Below are 27,821 nucleotides of genomic sequence, written 5' to 3'. Positions count from 1 at the left end.
TCCCTCCTTTCCCTTGTCACAACAGGGGTGAGGGCAGGCTTCCTGCCAGCTTGTTTGGGCTAGGAAACAGAATTTCAGCTGCCCCCTCCCCCAGTGTGAACAGGGTCCTGCAGCATCAGCATTTCTCTGCAAAGAGCCACCATTGGTGGGAATTGATAAGCTCTGCATCAGCTGGGGCTCAGACAGTCCTGCTGCTTGAGCCACAGTTGGTACAAGGTGTCAACCCACCCTGCAGTGGCTTGAGCAAGCGAAATTGATGAAATTATGCAGCACTCTTGAACAGTTCTCATGGCACACCAATGTGCCAGGGCACACTGTTTGAAAACAAATGTTGTAGGGGAAGCCCTTTCTCGCCATTGTTTCTCAATAAAGGGGCTAATGTTAGTATTGTGAAAATTTCCTAAACAAAACAAAGAGACAGGAGTTTTGGGCAGGAGAGGGAAAGGGGGACAGACCAGCCAAGCTCAGAGATGGCAAGCTGGGAGGAAGGCTTCATTTTTCAGAACACAGTGCAGAAGGACTCTGAACAGTTCCAAATCATTCTGATCCCAGCCCAGAAATACTTTGGAATGGGTAGGAAACAGAGTTAAGTAAATGCAAAGTTTCTGGTGCGATTAACTAAAAATCAGTGAAAGTTTTAGAATCCTGTGTGAAGTTTGTGTTGTTTTTGGTACATCAGCCTTGAAGAGGCAAACTATAGAATAATGTTCAAAATATTTCACATTGCTGGAGTTCTAGGAGAGAGTCCTAAAGTAATGGGAACAAGAAGTCCTGTGGCACCTTATAGACGAACATACTTTGGAGCATAAGCTTTCGTGGGCAAAGACCCGCTTCATCAGAGGCATGAGTGGGGGGGGCAGAGGAGTTCATTCACAGGATAAGCAGCTCTTCTTTCTCGCTGTTATTTTGGGGGGAGGCTGGGGGTGTGTGATGTCCTCTTTGGCAATCTAAAGAAGGATGGTAATTTGGATTGGATTTCTTTACAATCCTCCCTGCGCTCTTGCATTTCCCTGGACTGCATTGCCGCACCACATGGCTGGTAGGTACTCTGTCTTCCCCCTCTCCCTACGGCTGGCAGGCTCTCCTGGCCTTCTCCCCTCCCACCACGCACCTAGCTTGATCTGGAGCCACTGAGAATCATTTTTCCCCTGTCATGAGTCTGGAAAACTTTCCCCCCACATTTCTTTGCACTTTACAAGGATTCCCCCCTACCCAGACTCATGCAGCTAGACTCGAACCCTTCCTCCTTGCCATGCAGCTGCTGGGCTCTGTGGAGCCTGCTCCTAGACACCAGCATGTGCAGGTTTTCCTTGCAGAGGATTGCTCCAGGGAACAGCTGAAAAACTTTTTCCCTGCCCTTGGACACCAGCTGGCTTCCTCTGCTTTGCCTCCCCTCTGCCCCACCCCTAGTTAAGTGGACAGTAGCTTCCCATGTCCATAGTTAAATGGACTGGATAAGTGATGGCTTGTGCAATGCAGAGTTTAGTTCCTTGTTATCCTTAAGAACCCAAAAGCGGCCTTGCAAAAAATGTTTCACTGATTGCAAAGACAGAGACCCGTTTATTCGATGGGTAAGCACTTTGTGTGAATTGTATCTCAGTTTTGACGTCCACTTTCCAGAAGGCATCCTCAGCATGGGAGACAGGGCGAGAAAGCACAAAAGATCTTCCTGCAGCTATTATCCTGCAGCAAATGCAGCAGGCTGAAGCAGAAACTGCTGACAGCAAAAGGAACACAGCACTGTGACAGCACACTGTGCTTGAGTTCAGGAGAGAGCAATTGGTGCACCTGAGAGAGAATGACCAAAGGGTTAGGGATCCTGAGATCCTGAGCTCCATGCTGGAGCTGCAGAGGGACTCCTATGCAGCATTCAGTTTATGGGCTCCACTCCCTGCTGCCCAGACTCCCTGGAATTCAGGTTGTGCACCCCCTGCTTCGTTGCCCAATCATTCATGAAGCTATTTTTCAAAGCCTCCCTGATTGCCGCTGCCTCTGCATTCACAATGGAGAATGACCTTGCGGGTGGTTGTGAATAAACCCTGCTCGTGGCATCCGCCTCTGCACTCCAGGCACTCATGAAATTCTCCTGCCTGGGTTCACAAAGGTTATGCAAAATACAACATGTTGCAACCACTATGGGGACATTTACTTTCAGAAAAATCCAAAAGGGGCAATAGGCATGTGAGCCTTAAATGGCCAAAGGTGCATTTCACCAATATTCTGTACTTGCCAAGTCTGAAATTGAAGTAATCCTTCCTGAGGTTCGGGGCACCTGTGTATGGCTTCATGGGACAAGGAAGCAGAGGGTAAGGAGAGTCACCAACTATTAGTATAGGTATTTCCATGTTGCCAATCTTTATTTTTCTGGTTTGGTTAAAAAAAAGTCTCATCCAGGAGCTTTCTGTACAGCCCAGAATTTCTGAAGATTCTTGTGTCATGAACCTTCCCTGACAATCCCATGTTAATGTTGGTGAAACAACCTTTGTGATCTACCAGTGCCTGCAACACCATCTAAAATTGTCCCTTTCTGTTTATGTACTCAGAGGCCAGGTGGTCCTGGGCCATAATGGAGATGTGTGTGCCATCTATTGCTCCACCGCAGTTAGGAAACCCCATGGCAGCAAAGCCGTCCACTATGACCTGTACATCTCCCAGGGTCACAGTGTTCCTCAGGAGATGCCGACCAGATTCTGTTGGCTACCTGCATCACCACAGTCCCCACTGTCGATCTGCTAACCCCAAATTGATTTGCCTTGCAAACTTCCATAGAGCGATTGCCACTTATTTTTTGAACTGTTACAGCTGGTCTCATACTTGTATCACTGCTTTTCAGGATGGCTGCCAGCAAATCACAAAGTTCTATAAAAATGGACTTGTGCGTGCGAAAGTACTGTACCCCCTACTGGTCATTCAGGAAAAGGATGTAGTCTCACCGGTGTGTGCTGGTTTCACGAGTCCAAAACCACTGCTCCACTATAAGTACTGCATCTAGGGCAGCCAGCAATTCTAAGTTCTTGGCCCACAGTTGAGCTATTTCCTCTCTAATATCTTCATCATCATCCTCAACCATCATCTCAGCCCACTGCCTTTGTAGTTGAAAGATAAACCATATGACATTCTGGGAAGTTGCTATAATGGTCTGTGCAATGAGTAGAAACATTCGAGGATCCGTACTTTTGCTAGCACTGTGTCAGAAAAATGTCATGATCTCCCATTGATTTTTCATTTGGTTATTGGGTGCTCTGAATTCTGGGGGAGCACTTCGCATTCTGGGATAGTGACATCAAACACCCACAAGCAACTGTGGCAGTTTTTTTCCCCTGCAGCCTAGTGGTACAAAACCACCAGAATGCAACAGGACTAAGGCACTGTGGGATTGGTACCCACAATGCATTGCTCATGCAGTCAAACTTAGATAAGGCAATGGAGACACAGTAAGTCGATACAGAGAAAAACAGTAGGTTGACTTTCTGGAAGATTTGTGGGCAATTAGCTTTGTGTTTATAAGATGAAGGTTAAAAAGTCAAATTATTAAAAGTCTATTTTATTTTGTAGTGTAGACAAAGCCTGTGTGTGTGTCAGGTGGCAAGTGAGAGAAGGCTTGTGTATGCTCTGTTCCTTCCTTTGCACAGCTGTATTTGACTAAACATGATCTAACCATAGTTATCAATCTACCTTTACTTTATTTTTCTGTACTTAAAATGAGAAAGCATTTGGAAATTATTGCTTAATATTTAATAAGTATTCAGACATTTTATTGATGTGTAAATAGGAGTTGTGATTGATTGAGTACAAATTCCAAAATGTTTCTCATTGATTATGAAAGTGAGAACATAATTGTGTTAATTTGTAGTCTAACTTCTGTGAAAGAGAGAAAGCGGTAACATTTTTATAGTAGTTGTGTTGATTAGTTACAGTGAAGGAAGCACTGCCAGTATGAGGTCCTATTTTTCAAATGCTAATAGCTGAAAATTTTGCCAGTTGTTGTGACTTTCTATTTTACTGTCAACAATTTGCCCAAATGCGGGGGTGGGAGTAGGGGGGGACATGAGGGAAGTTGTGTGTGAAAAGTTTGTCATTATTTTGAGGCACTGTCAGGCTATCCAACTATTTACTCTTGAATAACTGAAAATGGATTATTTTCAAAATGTATCACATGCCCATAATACCTTGTACTTTATAATTATTTGTATGACCATGGCATTTAGTAATGTAGTCTTGTTGCATCCCACAAGCTAACCCCTATATTTCTATGTACTTGGGCATTTGAGTAACATTTTTGGTGGTTTAGTTCTCCTAAATTAAACAGGTGATTGGAAATGGTGTCCTCATTGAAGGCCATAGCAACTTTAAATATTCATCTGCATAAAGTTACTCATGGGTAAAAGTATTTGCAGGATCTTGGCCTATGGTGAATTCGAGGATGCTAGTTCTTGGGTAGGAAACCTCAAAGAACATAATTTGTACCTTATAGTTGGAATTTGAGATTATGTAGCAGGGAAGGTATTATAGAAGTTCAAATTGTGCCAGTCATTATTGATTATAAACATTTTTTTCCTACAGATTTAGGATCTGATCCAAAGACTTTTACGATCAATGGGATTCCTCTTCATTGATTTTTAAATGCGGTTGGGTCAGATTTTTATGATAACTGCCTTTAATGTGTTAGGATATTTGGTTTAGAAATATCTGAAGTTTAATTTAGTCCATAATAGAGCAGAATTGTATGTATCGCAAAGAAATATTACATGATTTTTCAGATCAGCAATGTTTTCATGCTGAGAATACTAAAGAATTAAAAGGAGGGGGAAACAGCATGGAGTTCCATTTACAATATATTTCTAAGTGTCTGTTTAACATTTAATGTTCCAAAAAAGAGAAACATTTGATACATTTTATACTTCAAGATACTTTTCTTTTTTCCAGAACAATGATGTACAAACAGCTTTTTTTATCTGATGAGTTATTTCTAAGCTGCTTGCTTTATATCCAAGGACTTTGTGAAGATGCATGTGACATTAAGAGGTGCAAAGGATCAGAAGATAATGTGATTTATTTAATAAAGGTGAGGAAACCATTATTTTTAAGTGTAATTCCCCAAAAATTTATGGCTCCATATATCACACTTCAGTAGATATTAGTGATGAAGTTAAAAAGATATGTTAAGATGTCCTTGGATAATTCTGAAAAGGGCAACAAAGGCATTTCAGGCATGGCCAATTGTGAGCACATAACTGGCTAGAGAGTTATTTCCAGAAAACAGGTGACCGGGGAGACTGGGGGTGGGGTGGGGGAAGGTGTGTGTTAGGTGCTGACTGGTAATGGGAACTGTTTTGAAGTATCTATTCCAATACTGATGTGCATGGCTTAAAGTATATGAATTTTTGTACAGCGTGTCACCACCACAGTGCAGGATGTTACTGTGCATTATGTGTTGAAATCATTTGCACTGAGGTAATTTTCATCTTTTGAGGGATTATCTCACTGGTGATTTGGGCATGTCATCTTTTCTTCCAGTCTCATCTATAAAATGGGGATGATACTAACCTCCTTTGTAGAGCACCTTGAGATTTATAAATGACAAACACACCATAAGAAGTAGATTTTATCACTGTGATTATTTCATTATATTATATTTTGGTCCTTGATTGGGACTTCAGGTGTCATCTACTGTATACAGACAAACTATATGAATATTGATGTAATCTGCCACAAAACCACAAGGTGATTTGAGAAATTTTTTTATTGTAGTGGGAATCTTATATCATTGTAGGCATTTTCCCCCTATATTGGGCCATTTGTACACCAGCTAAATTTTTTACATTGAAAATAGTTCACTAGTTTCCTCTTACCATACTTCTTCTTTTGCCATGTATCTCTCAATTCTATACAAAATATCACTGTTAAATTAATATTTCTTAACTGAAAGGTTTTCTAGATATCTTTGATTTGTGATCTTGTGTATCCCTTAACACCTGATAATGGATTTTTGTCTTGCTAACCATGCCCTGTTGGTACATGGATGCTCATGGAATGCTCTCTGTTGTTCCTTCCCCAAAAGTATAGTGTCAGAGTGGGGCAATTGCCACTCACTTTCTTGAGCAATGGCCTTAGGCTAGACCAATGGCTCCTAAACTTTTTGGCATCATGCCCCCTTTATGATTTATGATTTTTTTGAGAAACCCTCAAGCCCCCCACCTTTTTCTTTATCATCATGTAACCCCGCCTGTTTTTCTTTTTTAATATGATTAAACTTAAAGCTTTTTTCACAGAGGTACATTGACAAAAACAGAGGAATGGTGTGTAGTGCTTCTTCTACAACTTTTGAGTACATTGGGAAATAAGTTATCCAAAATTCCTCCAAGCTTGAGTTTTCAAAATTATCTTTCACACTTGAACCATATTTTATTTTGAGTGCTTGTTCTTGTAATACTTGTGGCAATGAATTTACATCAATGTTGAATGGATTGCATGCTAATTTATGACTGGGGTTGCCAGAAAAATTGTCTGGAAAATAGTGGATGAATTCATCAGCAAGGCACTCCAGATGAAACACAATTTTGTTCTTCATATCCTCTTTACGAAGTTCTTGGAAACCTTCATTTTCAGAGGGTGATGAAAATGTTGGAAAAGACAAAGTTAGACATCTGAGCTTGTGTTCAGTGTTTCCAAAGCTGAGTTTTTTCCATAAACACTTTACGGCATCATGGTGCACTACAATATTTGCAGCGTTGTTTCCTTGCAGCTTCAAACTGAGGTTGTTAGATGCATGCATTTCAAATTTTGAAGTTTTAGATGCAAAAAACTCTTCTGATTTGTCTGACAAAGCACTGTGGTTCTTTGTCAAGTGTCACTCAAGACAAATAAGTCTTAAGTCGTCATTGCAGAGAACTGTGTGGCATCCTACACATTGAGGATGATTGATACCATTTTTTCCATGACAGAGAAGCCATGCTTAGTGTATTCTTCATCATGCTTCCTTTTCTTAATCATGGCCATAATACATTACTGTAAAAAATCTGTAAAAAAAATATTTTCCTGATTAGAATAAATTTAATGAACACAAGTTATTTTGATAACTTATCATGAACATTTATTTACTACTGTTACATATGGACACTTGCTGCCTTATATATACCCCACTACCAGTAACTTCACAGGACTGGCCCCCTACTCCCATGATAAAATAGTCCCAAACACTCCTGCAACCATGCAAGAAAGTCCAAAAATATTCCATTACCTTCTACATCATTCTTAGGTCTCCCCACTGACCGAACCAGTACCCCTACAATTCAAAAGGCAAAAAATAAAAATAATTGGTTTTTGTGGTATGAAATTTGAAAATTGAAAAATTTTTTACAACAGTGGTCTCCAATCTTTTTAAACACAAGATCATTTTTTAAATGTCAGGGCACACGCCAAGACTTCACCCCTTTCTTGAGGTTCCACCCTCTCTGTTCCCCTCCTCTCCATCATTTTCTATCGCCAGTCCTTACTCACTCTCACTGGGTTGAGACAGGAGGTGTGGGCTCTGAGGTGGGAATGAGGGATTTGGTGTGGGAAGGAGTGAAGGATGCAAGCTCTGGGAGGAAATTTGGGTGCAGGAAGAGGTGGAGAAGGGGCTGCTGGCTGAGGGAGGGGGCTCCAGGCTGGAGCATGTTGGGGTCAGTTGGAATGTTGGGGTGCTGAGCAAACCACAGGCTCAGGGCAGGGGGGTAGGAGTATGATAGGCTCAGGACACAGACTGGATGTGCATGGATTATACAGTAGTGTTGTGGCACAAGAGTGGGGATGTGAGCGTGTCAGCACAGAGGGTTCCAGTGTATGATAGGCTCAAGATTGAGGTATGTGTGGGAATGCAGGGGTGTTATGGTCCTGGGCTGGGACCAGGTGGATAGGGAGGGTCCAGGTCTCTCATCCACCCCATACAGGGATTTATGCCTATTGATTGGTTGCTGTTCATTGGGGCATACTACTCTGAGGCCGCAGAGGGGCAAATTGATCGACTGACTCTGGCTGTTGGGTCACACTGCCTCGTGGACTTGGGGCAAAGGTGGATGAAGCAACTCCATGTGACTTCACTGGCTAAGGCAGTCTCCCTGATGGAGGACTGCCTAATAGTGAAGGGCCGAGATGTATAAGGTAGGAGAATGGAGGAATGCCTGGACACATGACACCAGGCAGTTAAGACCATCTGCCAGCAAGACCATTCTGGTGCCAAGTATGTTGCTGGTCCCTGGAAGCCTGCTAATGAGCACATCAGGTGGCAACTTGAGAGCCTCCCACTGGACCGGTGGAAGAGCACTTGACTGACCATCCTAGAGGAGACAAAGTCAGGACAAACACAGGGAGCCAATCAAGGCAAATGTTATGAGTGTGGACAAGCGGGACACTTCCATCATGATCACCCATAAATGGACTGCAGTTATGCTCAGGTGCTGAGAGTGGGACTCTGGCTGTAACCAGACCTTGGTGCCAACTAACCTACTGGAGTCCCCCAGGTCAGCTGGAGTGTCCATCCTGATGCAGTGTGTCCCAAGGGATGTGTTATCGTACGTGATGTGGGTGTTACTATCAAATAGACACAATGAAGGGGTGTATTGATTGGCTTACCCTGTGATTTTTGGGATTAGTTGGGTGGGGATTCCAGCAGATTGTCCAGGACTGGAGCCAGTGGAAATTATGGCATGTCCAAGAAGGAGGGGGTCTCATGGCTCTGGGGAGCCCCATGCCCCCAGGGGAAGACTCCACATCTGTCCCTGGAACTGCCAGTGTTGGAGACCAAGGCAGATTGACTGGACACTGGAGGTGACTTCCTGAGAGGGACCAATGAGAAGGCCCCCAGTGCTGAGTTGGGCTTTGAAACAGTTTTGGGAGCCTTGACCAGATGGGCATGCAGAACAGAGACCACCCCAGGGAACCCCTGTTTTGAGGTATGTGAACATCATATGTACTATGTGGTCAAGGAACCTAAGACTCATGGGGAGATGTGTCAAATACTAGTCCTTAAACATAGATGGGGCCTATTGCAGTTAGCCCATACGACTCCCTGGGCTGGACATCTGGGCCAAGAGAAGACCTTGTGGCAGGTGGCACAGAGATTCTCTTGGCCCACAATACGCTACAAGGCATGGGATTTTTGCGAGTCCTGTCCAGAATGCCAGCAGTAAATCAGTCCAAAAGGAGTACTGAAGACCATCCTTTGAGCTTTTAGTAACATGCTCCTGGTCATATCTGTCCTGGAAAGTGTCCTGCCTCACAGCAATAATATCGGCCAGATGAGTCTCCAAGCTTTGGGCCTTCACTTCCGAACTTCTATACGTGGTCTTCCATAAGGACAAGGTTTAGCTTCAACCTCACCCAGCCTTTCTTCCCAAGGTGAGGTTTGTTTTCCCCATGTCCCAAATCCCACTCGTTGACTGAAGAGAGATGCCTCCATGTGGTAGATGTGAGATGGCCCATTGTCTTTTTTCTAGAGTGAACTAGTCTGTTCCAGCAATCTACTCGGTTATGTCTCTAGAGCAAAGGGGATGAGGTGCCAGCCAGTTTCCATACAGAGAACTTAAAACTGGATCATCTTGTTCATCTGCACTGGCTATGACCTAGCTGGTACCCACTCTTCTAATCATAAGCATTTATTCATCCAGGTGTAGGCCTCTTCAGCAGTGTAGCTGGCTCAAGATCCAATCCAGAACATCTGTCAGTCAGCTCCATGATCGTTGGTGCACACTTCTGCCATGCACTATGCCATCATCTCCCAGACTAGAGAGGAAGCTGGGTGCTACAAATTTTCTTGTTCCTTTTCTCCTAACCACCTCTGAGTGATACTGCTAGGTACTAGTCGTATTGTGGAATGGACATGAGAAAGCACTCAAAGAAAAGTTACCTGTTCTGTAACTTGTTTTCTTTTAAATGTGTTGCTCATGTCCATTACACATCCCACCCTTCTTTCTCATTGTCAGTATCACTGGCAAGGAGGACCCAAGAGTGGGGAGAGCATGCAGTACCCCTTATACTGCTCCAGTCCAGGGATCACTAGAGATGCTCCTCTGTGGGTAGTGGTGGGGGGGTGGGAAATTCCAGCACTGGTGCATGAAGTGTCGTGAAAACTTAGAGGTCTGACCCTGCCAATATATTTTTCCTGAGGGATAGGGTTTTAGTAAGGCTTCATCCAAGCTCCTTACTTACGGTTTTGTGAATGAGTTTTATGTTAACCAGACAATTAACTTAGCAATATTTTATCCAAAATATCACATTAATAGAAGGGAATGTACTATAGATAGAATTCTAACTTTAGCCTTTTACCTGGACATAACTAAATCTCTTAGGGTTTCTTTAGTTATTTGTGGCATCAAAAGTGTTAAACAGATTTGTTGTGGCATCAAAAGTGTTAAACAGATTTTTTTTTCTTAGACAGTTTCAAATTGGATGTCAAAATTTTAATTTGTACTATCAATTTGCAAGTTGGAATCCTCTGTTGGTAGCTAGGGCCCATTTTACAAAAGCCTAAACTGCCGCTGTAGCTTTTTAATTATGTCTCAATTTTAGAAATTTGTCAGGACCTGGGCATCTGTCCATACTTTCATCAACAGGCAAATACAGATGATGTAGTCTTTGATAAAGTTGTGTTTACATCTGTCTTATGTAAAACTTTGAAAAGCAGTTCACCAACAGCCACAGTCTATACCCCAGGAATACCAGTCCTGGAACATTTCCTTGCAACAAAGCCCACTGCCGGCTTTGTCCACATATCTTATCTGGAAATACCATCACTGGACGTAACCAGGTTATTCACAGAATCACGGGCACATTCTCATGTTCCTCAACTAACATCACATATCCCATCATGTGCCAACAATGCCCAGATGCTTTGTACATTGGACAGACTTCTGACTCCCTTAGACAAAGCGTTAATGGACACAAAACAGACATCAAAACACTCCAGATCCACAAACCAGTTAGTCAACATTTTAATGGAGTGGGCCATTCTATTAGTGACTTAACAGTTTGCATGTTACTGAAGAAAGATTTTCATACTACTATTCAAAGGGAGACAGCTGAGCTGTCTTTTTTATATTCAAATTTGGCACATTAACATGTGGTTTGAACCGGGATGGGAATTTTCTGAGTCACTATAGGGGCTCATTTGCATTCGTGACCTTCCCCCCCTCTACTCTCTGATTTGCTCACCTTGATCATTATTTTTCTGATTTGTCCTCCTTGATTACTGTTTTTGGTTCTCTGTGACTTAAATATTGAGTCTGTTCTGGTATGGCTATGGTCTGAAGAAGTGGGTCTGTCCCACGAAAGCTCACCTAATAAATTATTTTGTTAGACTTTAAAGGGCTACTTTACTGCTTTTTTGTTTTGATTGTATATATACTAGCACGGCTCTTTCTCTGTTACAAATGGAAGTGGGAGATATGTAAATAAATGAGCTTACTCAATTTACAATAACTGATCATTTGGTTTTATATATAGTCCATGTCCTCTCCTCTTTCCTCGCAGTTGAGCTACCTACCTTAAATTTAAATTTATCTAGTAGTGCAGACGTAGCTGAAGTGGAGCAGGGCAAAGTATACTATGTTTGTGTTTGTAGAAGCTAGGAGCTGGGGAAAAGTTGGGTAGCAACTGGGAGGCTGAGATAGAAAATCTTTATACATACTTCTGTTGTGGCTGAGTTCTTATCCAGTAGTGATAGTCTGTAGTTGAAGAGTGCCAGGAGTCATAGCTATTTAAGATAGTGTCAAATGTATAATTTTACAGTTCCATTGTTTTGTATTGCCGTGGTTCAGCTCAGTCCACTTGGATTTTTGCTCTAGATGCAAGTTGCAATCAGCAACTTTGAATATTTTTAACTTTTCTCTTATAAGCCTTCGGAACATAAGACTTGAATGTTACACTGTACTGTTACAGAGTGATGAATAAAGCACACAATATTCTGGAGTCTGTACAGCACTTGCTGCTGTTGGGTCCTCATAGGTGCTACAATTGTACAAATATATATGTAGGGAATGTGGCAGAAGGAACGCAATGCTGCTGAAGGCTGGGAGGAATGTGTCTCCCAGAGGTGGTCTGCATGAGAATGCAAAGGGCGGCAGGTGTGATACTGAGGCTGGGAGGAGTGTGTCTCCCAGTGATCATTTGCATGAGAATGCAAAGGTGTGCATGTGTGATACCTTTTCATGCAAAGCCTAATGGGTAGCAAGTAAGCCATGAGATTTGGTCTATTGTAAACATGTAGTTGTAAAATCACAATTTAAGCTGACACTTAATGCGGGAGTTGTGAGATCTCACCAATGCTCTGGGTTGTTGTCGGGGACAGGGCAGTCGCCTTAGCTGTGTAAGACATTGATTACACAGGGCTCCCTGGATTAAAGGATTGTGAGAAAAAAGGGGAGGGGCATTGGTTGAGCCAGCTTGCTGAGTGCCATGGCCCTGCCTATGCCTTGGCCATATAGCTATAAGCCTGGCTTGACTAACCCTCCCCACCTGTTGAAAGACAGAGCTGGATACTAGGGTGTTTGTGAAACCCCATATGAGAGATACCAGGAGCTGAAATCACAGAGTGGCAGCTGAGGCCATGCAGAGCTGAAATCACAGGGTTCTGCCTTAGAGCAATCCCAAGCAGTGGGGTTGGGAGTGATGATGGCGACCGGCGGGTAGCCGGTAGGAGCGACGGCGGGCGGCCGGTAGGAGCGACGGCGACTGGCGGGCGGCAGCAAGGGGAGGCTGCAGACAAGTGGACAGCTAGTACGGCCCTGGTGATGTATCTGCGGGCTTTGGGTTTGGGACTGCACCGCAGAAGGTACACCCTGTAACTGTGTGTGGGGTAAAGGGCCAAGAGCCCCAGCAAGAGACTGGGTTCTACTGCATATGGGGATGATATCTGGGTGAAGGGGGTTTGTCTCTTCTTTGCTTAGATATACTGCATCTGTCACTGTAACCTTGGGGTAGGTTATGGTCATTAAACGAGCCATTTCTATCTCAGACACTGTGCTTGCGAGGCGGGGGGGGAGAACCGCCTTACAGGCACCGAGCATGGGGGTGAAATTGTCCCAGGCCACTGGGTGGGGGCTCGAGCCGGTTGGTTGTATCCTTGACAGGAAAACCCCACAAGAGTTGAACCCGGCCCTTCTGGCAGGCATCTGGCATTAATAGAAGGGTTACATATATAATAGTCTATTAGTTGTAAAATCTTTCTATTTTATCTCGTCTCTATATTAAGAAAAGGTCCATTGGCTAGAAGTAATTTTTGGCCATAATTATTAGTGAGTAGGTTCCGGTAGGTTTTTGTTTGGGTTAACATCTTGGGAGGTTTCATATATTTCCAAAATTGACTTCATGAAAGGATAGAAGGGTCTTTTCATAAACATTTGCTTTCCAGTTTTCTAATATAGTAGATTTTAGTTGTTTCATGCTTCTCCATCAGTGGAGGAGATTTCAAATATAAGAGGACATTGTGCCTTTACAGCCTAAACCATTTGATACAGAAAGCAGGTGTTCCACATAAATGGTTTCCTCAGTCTCCATTCCATTCCAGAAATAAGATTGTAAAATTAACTTGCCAGATTCTTGTGACTCTTTTTATTCAGTTTAGACTTTCTGCACTGTCATGCACTATACTAACAGTATATGTTCCCTCTTCTATCTTTCTCCTTTCCAGCACTTAGCTAGGTATGTCTTCTTTAAACATTCTCTAAAGTAAGTGGGGTCCAAAGTTCTGGACCACTAGAGCCATTTGAGGAGCTGTTCCTTTCTTAATTGTGATCATTGAGACAATTTCTGTATAAGTTGCAGCGAGTTTAATTGTAGCCATGTCTGCCCCAGGATATGAGAGAGACAAGGTGGGTAAAGTAATATTTTTTTATTGGATCAACTTCAATTCATGACAGAGGCAAGCCTTCGAACCACACAGGGTTCTTCTTTTTGTCTAGTAAAGGTTCTCCAAGTGAATATGTATCCAAATGGATGGTATGGAGTTAGCAGAGCTTGTGCAGTTCATGCCACTGCTGCCTCACTATTATTTTCAGTAAGCTAGATGGGTTACAGACTCAGCTCTCACCCAGATCTTCTACACAAGCTGCAAATCAAACCCAGGACCAATGTGTAGCCATCCCCTGCATGTGACCCAGTCTTCTCAATTGGGTAAGAGTCAGTATTTAAAGGGGCAGAACTACTTTCCACAGACAAAAATAGAAACCTGAGGGCAGGAAAGATGGTCCAGTGGCTAGAGCACTGGCTTAAGCATTTTTTGTCCTCCAATGCCGGTGTTGTAGGGGTAAAATAGTTGTTGTTACACATTTTAGGTGTTTTTTACATGTCAGTGTGGGATGTACGGTTCCACTGGATCTCTTTCCATCAAAAAGTATTTGAACTCCATTATTTTCATTAAAATTGAACATCCTAATTCCCATGAAGAATCATCAGACTCGAACTCTGTCAGTTTGGAGCTGGGAGTGGGTTGGGGGGTGTTGGGGCCTGACTTCTACCACCCTTTTTTCTAGAAAAAAAACCCCACTGCAATTACAGGGGCTTTAACAACAGACTGCTACATCAAAGGGCTTAAAGCTCTACATTTTAGAGCATAGGAGGTTCCATAGAATAAAACTGGGGGATATAGAAAGATTTTTGATCATCATGCAGTTCTGGTAATAGACCTGGGTGCTTCATTGCTCATCCTCCCTGTTGATGAAACAGGATAATAAGTACTATGATCTGTAAAAAGAATAAACTCAACTTGAAAAAAGTTTTTATTTAAATAGAAAAGGATGGACACTTTGTCCAAAAGGCAATATTATATCTTGTTTACAGAGTCTGCTGTTAGATTGAGGGCGACATCCCTGGATTTGTCATGAAGACTTTGACCAAGAGATAGATGTCAGCAGTGTTTTTCACCCCTTTCCCTTCCTCCTCTTTCTAAGCTGCTGCCGGAATAGGGAGTGCTGTACCTGCAGCCATGTGGGTTCTTTTGTGCCATATTCTTCTAGCTGCAGTTGAATCAGGCTGGACAGGACACAGGCGAGGTCAGGGCTTAGCTGTTCTTCCAAGTGTCAGGTTAGGTGGGGTGGGACCGTACTCATCTCTGGATTCAGACTGCAGCCTCTGTTCCCGCTCCTTCAGCTCCTCCTGCCTTAGCAAGCCTGGCAGCTGTATCAGGGACTCTCCCTAGCTGCAGCTTTCCAGAGTCTCCTGTCCACCCTGTGGAATGGGTGAGTCACAAATTAGGGTTATTTATTAGGGCTGTCAGTTAAGCACGTGAGATTAACATGCATTCATTTTCTAACATGCTAATTTTGCCCTGCGTTAATTTCAGGCATTAACTTGTGTTGACAGATGTAATTTAAACTCAGTATCCTTGCTTTCCAGGCTTCGTGTAGCTTTGCCCCTGCCTACCTTACACTTTTCTGACATATTGAACTATTCTTGCATGTGGGTGCTTGCAGTCTGACAGTTGTTCTTCCTCTAATATTCACTTTGCATTTGGGGTCTAGTGCCCTCTATGTTGCTGCTGTCCAGGTGGATGGGTTAGGGTGACAAATTAGCTCATGTCTAACTGTCTTTTGTTACTTGTGATATTTATTCATTGCTTTAGGTGGACAGGTCTCGCACATATTCTCTGGATGAGTTTTGTGAGGAGCAATACCAACAAAATAAAGAAGCACTTCATAAGCTACAGACTTTCAGGGAGAAAGTAATTAAAGCCATTCAAAGTACTTTTTTAAAGGTAATAATTTAAGATCTTTTGCTATTTTTACTTTTATGGTTTTGTAGTGTGTATGTTTTTCCTCTACAATTGTATTACAATGTATTAGGCATTGGAATATGAGAAGAGACAATACCTCTACATGCAAACTAGAAGAAAATGTATTTTATTGTTCCATATAATAGTTTTCTGTTCTTTTCTCTACTTAATAGAAATATTGCATCATATATAATTTCTTTTAAGAGGCAGGTAGTTTCCTGAGCTGTACAATTTAATGATGGCACTAGGATGTCTGAGAGTGTGAGTGTTGAATCGGCACAATATCCAACAGTCCACTAAACTGAAAGTGTACAAGACTGTAATCTTGCCCAGTCTCCTGTATGGCTGTGAAACCTGGACCTAGCACAGAAAACATATAAAACTGCTGGAGTGCTTCCGTACATGCAGCCTGAGGTCAGTACTTCACATTCAATGGCAGGCCAGAGTTATGAACCTGGAAGTCCTGGACAGAGCAGGAACCACAAGCATCGAAACCATGATTCTGAAAGTCCAGCTTCGCTGGACAGGGCACGTCATACGAATGGAGGAGTCAAGAATCCCTAAGCAACTCCTCTACAGTGAACTCTCCCACGGCAAAAGGAATCAAGGTAGGCCTTGCAAGAGAAATAAAGACTGCGTGAAGGCCAACATTGCTCCTGCTGGTTTAAAACTAGATCAGCTAGAGCAGTATGCAAAAGACCGAAGAGGCTGGCGTGCTCTCATACTACACGTGTATGACAACTTTGAAGAGCAGCGACGTGTACGCCTCATTGATGCTTGGGAAAGGAAGAAAGCAACAGCAGCAGCCACACCAACAGAACCAGGACAATTCCCTTGCCCCCACTGTGAATGCCCATGCCGTTCAAAGGTTGGACTCCTCAGCCACATGCAAGTCCACAACTGATGAGCCTGTGCAAGCTGAAGACGTCATCGTCGGACGACGGACTACCTACAATAATATTTTTCTGTTCTTTTCTCTACTTAATAGAAATACTGCATCATATATAATTTTTTAAGAGGCAGGTAGTTTCCTGAGCTCTACAATTTAAAGATTTTAAAATTCAAATATTTATTTAATATAATACCATGCTTTGAAGTCCACTTCTGGAAGTGCAAGTTGACTACAAATGGAAAACACTTAATTGTACACTGGGAGCTGTCAAATGCATTAAATAAACTGAAGAGATCGGGAAATAATGTTCCTTCTTCAAGTATCCCTGTGGGTGCTCCATCTTAGGTGTCAGGCTTGCCCTGGTGCCGCAGCTCAGAGATCTTGATGGCTGTTTTGAGCTGGACCACGCATGCACGGGCTCTGATGTGCCATTTCGTGCCCTTTCTATCACATGCATGGTCCAGACTCTGCCTATTCCTCAAACCACAAGTGGCTGCAGATGGAGCTTCTACTTTCTCCTCAACCTTGATCATCATTCATCTTTTTCCCTTCTTTGGGTTCATTACCTGAAATAGACACTTTTACAGTTAATAGTTAAAGTTAGAGTTTGAAGTTTAAAGTTTTAAACTTGAAGTTTTAAGTTTTTAAGTTGCTTGTTATCTGTCAATGTTATTACCAGTTAAGCTTCGTTGGTATCTCCTGTGGAGCAAAGGTACTTCTTATCTTTATTTAAGTGACTTTAATTTACATTTTAAAGAAACTGTGATAATCATGCTCTGCACATCTGGTTTTAAGGAATGTGAGACTTGCCGTGAGGCAGTGCCCATCTTGGACAGCCATTCTAAATGCATCCAGTGCTTGGGAGAAGGGCACGTTCCACAGAAGTTCCCACGTTGTTCAAAGCTTACTGCATGGACCTGGAGGGACAGAGAAATGTGGCTGTACATGATCCTGTTTGACAACACCCTCCAGCAAAGTGCTAAGCCTTCTCAAGATAGCTAGCATAAGTGCAGAGCACTCTCCTCTGAAGCTGCCAAGCACAAGCGTCCAAGAGCCTCCCCAACTCTATCATTGCCCAGTTTACCCAGAGGAATGATGAGTGAGGCTGAAAACATTGCTGAAATGATCTCTGGCACATCTAAAAAGGCCAAGACCAACAAAAGTTCTTCCAACGGCACCGGTGCATGAAACGGAATTGGGTGGTAGATCAGTTCCAGACCATCCAAAGGCAGCACCGACGGTTTCTGTACTGCAACATTCAGTACTGACATCCCCGAGTCCAGTGACACCAGAGGCCTCAGCACCGATGAAGGCACCGATGCTGGCGCAGACTCCAACAGCACTGACCCCATTGGCACCAATTGTACCGGCACCCAGCTGTGAATCATTGGTACTTACCAGCACTGACTGTCCTGCAGTCTACTAAGGATTTAACTAAAGCTACAGATAAAGACCCTAAGCACGCCAAGGCTAAGTCCAAATTGAAGCACAGGCGCACTCCTGACCTGTCACCACTCTGCTCGTTGTCACTGCCTGATTCTTTTTCCTCACAGATATCTCTAGGGCAGTATTTGATTCCTTTGCTGTTCCTGCATCCCTCGTCGCCTTCACAATTTTTAAAACCACAATCTCCTTTGTACAAGGTCGAATCACAGAGGCGCCGGGATAGCTACCACTCCATATCGCCACCTCCTTTGTACAGGCTCTCACAATCTTATTTCTCACACAGGCATGGTTATATGTATCATTCTCCAGACAGATGCTACTCGCCTGCAAGGCATCATTGCCATCCTTGCTATGCTAGATCCTGGGATTATGAGACGTGTTATCGTTGGGAACGCGATGTGCATGAGTGATGGGAGTCACCACAAAGATACTCCATGGCGTCCTGGTCTGCCAGCCCATCTCCGGTAGCTCCACCACCATCAGAGCCTCAGTCTCCATCTCCTCCACCTCAGTCTGGGGAAGAGGAGGCCCATTTTTTCTTTTGACACTGATGCCCTCCTAGGCTGTCTTTGCTAACTGATCTTTCTTCTTCACCTGATGAGGCTGTTATTCCTGGTGATGCATCTCCCCCAATGATCTCAGGGAGTTTCAGGACTTGTTCCACAGAGTGGCCGGTACACAAGATGTTAAACTGGTGGAAATCCAAGAGAGAAAGCAAGGGATGTTAAAGAACTCGAGGCCCCCAGTTTCCTCAAAGATTGCTATCCCCTTGGGTAAGGCCATTGTGGAAGCAGCTGACAACATATGGCTGTGAATTTGGTGGGGCCCTACTTATAGCAGTGCCTGGTCTACACACATTTCTCTGTCTCGTTCTGTTTTTATATAGCACTTCGCAAGCAAGCTGCTTTCAGGTCCTTCTCAACCACCTCAGCTTGATTTGGAGCCTTAGCATTTATTCATGCTGAGTTTTATTTCAGGTGTAGCCACTTAATGCTTTTAGTGATTAGCTTATTGTCGTAGTTGTAGTAGTAGTTTTAGGATGTAGCAGTTTAGAAAAATTAAATAATTTTATATAGCTTTCTTCTAATATAGTTTATATAGTTTCTCTCTCTCTTGGAATTTTGCTTTACTGAGGGGACATACCTAGTTATCTTGGCTTCAAGAATTGCCTCTCATGCCTGGAGGCAATCCCCATGAGCGATAGACACTCTTGATGCAATTGATGCCTCAGGGAATATCATATTTCCCAAAAATGCAACTTCTATCTGGCAATAAAATCTAGAGCTAGAACAAAGAAAGAGATTAATATTGGACTCCTCATGGTTGAGAACTCATTGCACTCAACCATAATGTTGGCTAGGGAAACCCACCCCGGTCTGCTGGTCTCCAACTATCTCCATCTCTGAACCACACTCTATGAGGGCATCTAAAAGAAATACCAAAGCTTTCACCTAATGTCTATCCCTTGAATTCTCCAGCTGAGAATCATCCTCAAAAAAACATTGTCTCTGATGAGTCCAGCTACTTCAGTACCCAATGCTCTTTGATTTGGTATCCATGAGGCTGCTGGTTCTACAAGTAGCAAGGGCACTGCCAACTTAAAAGCTATGAAGTACCAGGCTCCAAGAAGCCATCAGTGGAATGAGGCAACACCTGTTCTTGCTTGGAACCAAAGAAGCCCCCTTGGTCTCCTGTACTCTCTTTAGAGTGTTCAGGATTCGTAGAACCTTCAGCAAATGTCACTTTGGTGCAGGCCACAGACATGATACTGCAGGAGTTTTGCTTTCTTCGAGACTTTGCTGTGTTTGAGATACCTAACTTTTAATTGCTCGGCTCTAATATACTCCCAGTGTGGAAGAACTTCCAGTCTTAGGGCATTACCCTGTTTTGAATATTTCATGTAATTTTTTTCAGTGATCTACTGTTACAGAATAATTTGGAGGAGGAGATTGATGAGGATCTTGGCTCAGTCTCACAATTATGTGTTCCTTTACCTAAATGATTGGCTTCTGAAAGATAGTTCCTTAGATGTAACTTCACAGGAAACTTGTGAAGCAATAGACCTTTTCCTAAAGTTGGGCCGTACAGCTTCTATAGTTGAACGTTCAAAAATTCCCCTTCTGCCTATATCCTGATGCACATATTCATGTCCATATCCAACATAGTCAACACAATCCAGATCAACTATCAAACTCTGGTCAAGAATTTATCTTTAGTTATAGGGGCATATGGAAGCTGGTAATTTTACTATAGACCATATCAAATTGACAATGTGTTGCTTTCAGGTGTGGCTCAGGTCTGTTTTTCACCAAACACATAGGTTTGGGAAGTACGGTAGCCTATCTTCTAGGTTGGTGGAAGTATCTTTAAGTTTGTGCAGGTGTCCCATTCACCCACTCTTCCCCAATGATTATTGTAATGAAGGATGTATTTGTTTTGGGTCGAGGAGCTCATCTGAATGCAAACAGAGCTCAGGTCAAGAGGGTGCCTCAAGCAGCCTCTCTGTGCCTCAACCTCCTGTTACTCAAGGTGGTCAGGTAGGCCCCTCTCCAGTTTCTGCCACTAATCAGTGCAAGCGGGTGAAGGTCATGATAGAAAATATGTTGTGTGTTCTATATCAATTAACAAGAAAAGGGAAGATGTCCATGCCTCTGGACAATAGCTGTCAAGCTTTGCAGTTGGTGCATGTATAATTATCATCACAGAAACATACCTCCCAGGAGTTCAGAATGTGACCATGAACAAACTCAAACTCAGTGTGTATGGTCTTTCTCAAGACCATGAGTGGGAGATGGATTCCATCTTTTTTTCACCACATTCTTGAAATACGGAGTCCCTCAAATAGATCTGCTCACAGTGATGATACACAAGGAATGTGCTCACTTCTGCACCAGAAGCAGGTTCAGTCACTTATCCTTGTGGGATACTTTACATCTACTACATATATGTCCCCTGATTCCTCTAATATTCAAATTTCTAAAAGTAAAATAGAATAATTCTGACTCAGTCATTTTTATTTCAACAGTTGTGATCTGGCCAAAATAAACATATTTTGTTCACCTGGCCATTTACTTATTGATTACTCTACAGGTCTCTCCTCTCTTCTCTGAAGAATGCAGAATGATCCTTCAATCCAGTCTGGGAGTTCTTTGTCTCAAAACATGGCTGGCTATTTTGCGTGCACATTAATCTAATGTGTTTTCAGCCATCAATGTGTTCATGCAAATGCATTAACATTGGTTTTCATTCTTTGGATTACTCTAAAACAGAGGAATTAATTTTAAAAGGGGTGTGTATGTGTGTTATAGTAAAAGCTTAAATACAGATATGGTAGGCATTAGACTTTGAGATCACACTGGATAGTCTTTAATTTTATTTAGTGTTTATTACTAATGCATATTTTTGGTTCTTTTATAATATTTATATTTACTGATACTATACTAACAGCATATTAAAAAGAGAATTATTTCTTTCAAGTATTAATTCTTATTTAGCATAGAAATACTGGAGTTTTTATCTCTCTGGAACTTTAAATGAAAGCATATCTGAAAAATGCAGAAAAACGTAATAAAAAGATGACTGTTACAAAATGCGCTGAATGTCATGTATGAGGGATTCAAAGCATACTTGTTCAAATTTATTTTTACTGCTGCTGCAGGTGGCAGAAATGAAGGGAGCTCAAAGTCTTTTTCAGTCTGTGCCAATGAACAGGGAAGAAAATACAAAATATGCTGAGATAAGTGAATGGCGAAAAATGATTAAGTGCTTTTCAAGGTTTCTTCAGCTAGTTGACAAGATCTTCCAAGAACTGCTCCGTAAACTGTTGTACAATGCTGTCCAACTGCTACTGGAGTTATTTAAGGGTTCCAGCAATGTGACTGATCCAGATGAAAAGAAGAATGCAAACCTTATAAGGTTATTTCTGACACTCTTGGTTGTGAGCACTGGCTCAAAACATTTTAATTTCATTATATTATTTTCTGAAAGTAATCTGATTATCTTTTATTTTGCTCTCTTTTTATATGCTATTTGTAGACCATCAGTTTCTTCTACATTGCTTTCAACGCCTCTGGACAAAGTTCCCTTATATGTAGATACTTAGAGCTATGAGGTTTAACTCTTAGGCTACATCTACACTAGCGGACAACTTCGAAATGGCCATGCTAGTGGCCAAATCGGAGAATACTAATGAGGCACTGAAATGAATATTCAGTGCCCCATTAGCATGCTGCTGGCCATGGCACTTCGAAAGTGTTGTATTTTGCTTGCACGTGGCTCATCTACACAGGGGTCCTTTTCAAGAGGGCCCTGCAAACATTGAAATCCCCTTATGCCTATCAGCTGGGTCCTTTTGAAAAGGACCCCTGTGTAGACAAGCTGCATGTGAATGAAATGCACCACTTTTGAAATGCTGTGGACGGCAGCATGATAATGAGGTGCTGAAGATTCATTTGTGCCTCATTAGTATTCTCCAATTTGGCCATTAGCATAGCCATTTCAAAGTTTTCCCCGAGCTTAGACATAGCCTTAATGTTGTTGTTAATCGAGACAGTGGCTATGTCTACACTAGCCCCAAACTTCGAAACGGCCATGTAAATGGCCATTTCGAAGTTTACTAATGAAGCACTGAAATACACATTCAGCACCTCATTAGCATGCGGGCAGCCGCGGCACTTCGAAATTGACGTGGCTTGCAGCCGTGCAGCTCGTCCCGACGGGGCTCATTTTCGAAAGGACCCCTCCTACTTTAAAGTCCCCTTATTCCTGTCTGCTCACAGGAATAAGGGGACTTCGAAGTAAGCAGGGTCCTTTCGAAAAGGAACCCCATTGGGGCGAGCCGCGTCAATTTCGAAGTGCTGCAGCCACCCGCATGCTAATGAGGCGCTGAATATGTATTTCAGCGCTTCATTAGTAAACTTCAAAATGGCCATTTGCATGGCCATTTCGAAGTTTGGGGCTAGTGTAGACATGGCCAGTAAGTGGCAACTCCATGGCTCTTAGACCTAGGCCTGGGAAGGAGCTGAGAGGGAACATTCCTCTTCTTTTTTCGCTGCTCCAACTGAAGGGAGAGTAGGCTGTCAGATTTGAGGGTTGTGCAGTGTGCCTCTGTTGGATCCAAAGTGCTGTACTTTTCCTGTCCCAGGTTTCCTTCCCAGTTTAGCACCCAGATCTATAAATCCATTCCTATGGCCTGATCCCAAAGCCCACTGAAGTTAATAGGCATCTTTCCACTGATTTCAGTGGGCTTTGGATTTATCCTTGATCTACAATATAAAGTTAGACTTGTGTAATGTGGCTATAAAGGCATGATGTGAAATTGTGATGTAGTGAAATATATAGTCTGTCTAGATATCTGTCTCACTGATCCTCAGACAGACTTGTATGTTGCAAGTGACTGTTCAATATGTTTCCTGCAGCTGTTTGTAGCGCATGACAATTAAACTAGAACATTTTAATATCAACTAATCAGATGCTTTTACTATGCTTTCCATTGGGGTTGATAAAATAATATTTGGTTAGTTGTGTTGCTGTGAGAATTTATTCATCTGTATATATAATATAGCAAACAAAACAATGAATTCATACTACTGTGGCTCTTTTGAGTAATGTTGACCACTAATTTGGCTTCTGAAGCCTGAGTATCACTGATTTATTTAATGTTTACCTGAAGAATACAGTTGTTCTTTGAGGGTCCCCATGGGTGCTCCACCTGTAGGTGTGCCAGTGCTGCTGCGCCCACTGGCTGTAGATTCGTTGGTACCAGTGCGCTCCCTGCCTGGCCATGCATACAAGGCACAGGCGCAAGATGCCTGTAGCATTTATTGTACATGCATGGCCATCTGGTTCCTCAGTTCTTCTCTGACCACCACTGGCTTCAGTCACAGATCAGTTCCCTTCAACTTCAGTCAACGGAAAAAAAAATAAAGCAAGTCTACATCTTACTTTTAGTAAATATCTAAATAACAAACAAGCAAAAGAAGACAATGGAGAAAAGACACACACAGTCTTTATCAAGTGGCTCTAGCTGCTCTCAACAGCTCTGCTTCACAGCGGAGCTCAACCTGGTCAGCTGACACGTGGGTCTTAGAGATTGTTCACACTGGTCACATCGTCCCATTCATCTCCAAACCCCAGCCCCAGCCACCATTCCCATCCTTTTTCAGGGGCCCCTCTCACAAGCCTGTGCTCTTGCAAGAAGCACAACGTTTTCTACAACTGGGATCCATAGAACAGTTACCCACCAAGCACAGGGGAATGGGCTTCTACTCGCACTGTTTCCTCATACAGAAGAAAACATGAGTTTGGAGACCCATAGTAGACCTCAGAGATCTTAACTGGTATGTACTTTGTCAAAGATTCAAGATGGTAATGTTAGCCAAGATGGTAATGTGGCACTACAGAAAGGGGATTGGCTGTCCACTCTTTACCTCCTGGATGCTTATTTTCACATCACCATTCACCCATGGCACAGGTGATTCCTCAGATTCATGATAGCAAAATGGGGGTGGAGCTTTGTGACTTTGTCCTCACCCACAACTATTTCAGATTTGAGGACACATTATACCTTCAAATCAGTGGCACTGCTATAGGTACCTACATGGCCCCACAGTATACCAACATTTTTATGGCTGACCTCGAACAATGCTTTCTCAGTTCTCATCCCCTAGCGCCCCTCCTCTACTTGCGCTACATTGATGACATCTTCATCATCGGGACCCATGGGAAGGAGGCTCTTGAAGAGTTCCACCATGATTTCAACAGTTTCCACCCCACCATCAACCTTAGCCTGGACCAGTCCACACAAGAGATTCTCTTCCTGGACACTACTGTGCAGATAAGCTTTGGTCACATAAATACCCTCCTATATTGAAAACCCACGGACCGCTGTGCTTATCTACATGCCTCCAGCTTCCATCCAGGGCATACTACATGATCCATTGTTTACAGCCAGGCACTAAGGTACAATCGTATTTGCTCTGATCCATCAGACGGAGACAAACGTTTATAAGACCTTTACCAAGCTTTCCTCAAACTACAATACCCACCTAAGGAAGTGAGGAAACAGATTGATAGAGCCAGACATGTACCCAGAAGCCACCTGCTACAAGACAGACCTCGCAAGGAAAACAAAAGAACACCACTGACCATCACATACAGCCCCCACCTAAGGCCTCTCCAACGCATCATCAGTGATCTGCAACCCATCCTGAACAATGATCTTTAACTCTCACAGACCTTGGGAGGCAGGCCTGTCCTCGCCTACAGGCAGCCCGCCAACCTTAAACAAATCCTCACCAGCCACTACAAATCACAAACTAGTGGCTCTAGGCCTGGAACCAGCCCCTGCAATGGTCCTCACTGCCAACTCTGCTCACATGTACACCAGTGACATAATCAGAGGACCTAACATCAACCATACCATCAGGGGCTCCTTTACCTGCACATCTACTAATATAATATATGCCATCATGTGCCAGCGATGCCCCACTGCAGTTTACATTGGCCAAACTGGACAGTCTCTATGTAAAAGAATAAATGGACATAAATCAGACTTCAGGAACGGTAATGTACAGAAGCCTGTTGGGGAACACTTCAGTCTCCCTGAACACTCAGTAGCAGATTTAAGGGTGGTGGTCCTGAAACAAAGAAATTTCAAAAATCAAATGGAGAGAGAAATCTGAGCTGCAATTTATTTGCAAATTTGACTTCACTAACTAAGGATTAAACACAGACTGGGAGTGGCTCCCATCTTACAAAAACAGCTACTCTGCCCTGGGTGTTAATATCTCCCCATCAGACTCTGACAATGGCTCATATCCCCCGTCTGATATGACTTGTGTTTTCCTCTTGATACGTACTATTGATAATGGGCCATTTCCACCTTGCTGAATAGACCTTGTCAGCTCTGGCCCTCCATTTTACTGAGACCCCATTATTTAAATCAAAGTGAGCAGTGACGCGTAGGCCTCAGTGATGCTCGTGAGGGGAAGAAATCAACAGCAGCAGATGCACCAACAGACCCAGGACAGTTCCCTTGCCCCAGCTGTGAACGCCCATGCCGTTCAAAGCTTGGACTCCTCAGCCATATGCAAGTCTACAACCGATGAGCCTGTGCAAGCTCCAGACGTCATCATTGGATACGACGGACTACCTATACACAATTCTTTAAATACTCCTCTGAAACCACCCACCCCCGACACACACTCATGCATCTGATGAAGCGTGTCTTTGTCCACGAAAGCTTATGCTCCAAAATGTGTTAGTCTATAAGGTGCCACGAGACTCTTGTTGTTCTTAAAGCTACAGACTAACACGGCTACCTCTCTGATACACAATAGCAAAATGAAACTTCCAATAGAGGGTGCTACCCTTTGGTCTGTTCACAGAACCAAGAGCTTTCTAAAAGGTTCCAGCAGAGGTCACCTTACATCTAAGAACGAAGGAAATAGCTATCTTTCCTATCCTAGATGACTGTCTAATAAGGGGTCACTCTTTAGCTCAAAACTAACAGGCAACAGCTTTGACCAGAACCCTGTTCACTGAAATGGGCCTGTGTATAAACCTGCCAAAGTGCACCCTGACACCAGGTTGCACACTTGAGACCATTGGGGCACTCTTGGACTGCCAGACAGCCAAAGCCTCACTGCCTCAACAGAGATTACAATCAATCTGGCCCCGTGTTCATCCACTGAACAAAACAATGAGCATCTCAGCTACAGTGAGTGACTCTCTCAATTGGTGGGGACAGCTACAAAACACAGGCAAAGGAGTTGCCTTCCACAGAGCCTCCCCATCTATCACAGTCTCAATGGTCGCATCACTGTTAGGCTGGGATGACCACCTACGGGGCCAAGTGGTTCAGGGCACATGGTCAACAGACAAATGGCTCAAGCACGTCAACCTCCTGAAGCTCAGACCAGTGCGGTATGCTTGCATGCACTTCCCTACTCTGATAACCAACAATACAGCAACAATGCATTCCATCAATAAACAGAGTGGACTAGGCTAGAGACAACTCTGTTGAGAAGCAGTGCAACTGTGGGAGTGTTGTATCTCTCGACAAATCTACCTTGTGGTGATGTATATACCAGGCAGGGAGAATTTACTTGCAGGAGATCTCAACCACAATTTCCTTTTTGACCACCAGTGGGAAATGAACATATCCATCATCTACCACCTCTTCCACAGATGGGGGTTCCCAACTATGGATCTGTTTGCCACAAGAGCCAACACATGCTACCTCCACTATTGCTCCAGACATGGATTAGGCCACAATTCACTGGGGGATGCGTTCAGCATCATATGGAATGCACCTTTAGCATATGCATTCTCACTGATTCCTCTCATTCAGTGGGTTGTTATTAAGATAAAGCAGGACAGGCCTCTGGTCATACTACTGGCATCTAGATGGCCCTGACAGACCTGGTTCTCCGAGCTGTCCAGACGTCCCCTGTATCATCTTTTTCCCATCCCCTCACTCTTAACCTGACAGAATAGGTCCATTTGCCACCCAGCCATCAACTGCCTTCACCTCCATAAATGGATGAATGGTTCCTGGTTGGCTGACAGATTCAGGGCTTCATTGTCCATTTCAGGTCCAAACGATCCTCAAGAAGAGTAGCGACTTGCAGTGAGAGAGACCTACTCACAAAAATGGCAACACTTCATAGCTTGCTGCCTTTCCCAACCAGCTGATCCCGTGCATGTGGGGATCCCACATATGCTCATTCACCTACT

The 27,821-nt window shown here is 43.3% G+C and overlaps 1 protein-coding gene across 1 annotated transcript in view; it reads left to right on the top strand.

Annotated features, from left to right (window-relative positions):
* Positions 1-27,821, top strand: part of DNAH14 (dynein axonemal heavy chain 14) — a gene marked incomplete at its 5' end in the record, with an annotated part of 447,359 nt that overhangs the window by 27,805 nt on the left and 391,733 nt on the right. The window contains 4 exons of the mRNA XM_074988409.1: positions 4,927-5,065; positions 14,310-14,441; positions 15,596-15,727; positions 21,742-21,998. Of these exons, the coding sequence (XP_074844510.1) occupies positions 4,927-5,065; positions 14,310-14,441; positions 15,596-15,727; positions 21,742-21,998 (660 nt within the window). The remainder of the gene's footprint in view (positions 1-4,926; positions 5,066-14,309; positions 14,442-15,595; positions 15,728-21,741; positions 21,999-27,821) is intronic.

This window comes from Carettochelys insculpta, chromosome 3, assembly GCF_033958435.1.
Source record: "Carettochelys insculpta isolate YL-2023 chromosome 3, ASM3395843v1, whole genome shotgun sequence".
NCBI lineage: Eukaryota > Metazoa > Chordata > Testudines > Carettochelyidae > Carettochelys > Carettochelys insculpta.
Note: the sequence above shows the minus strand (reverse complement) of the source record. Positions and strands in the feature narration are given on the sequence as shown.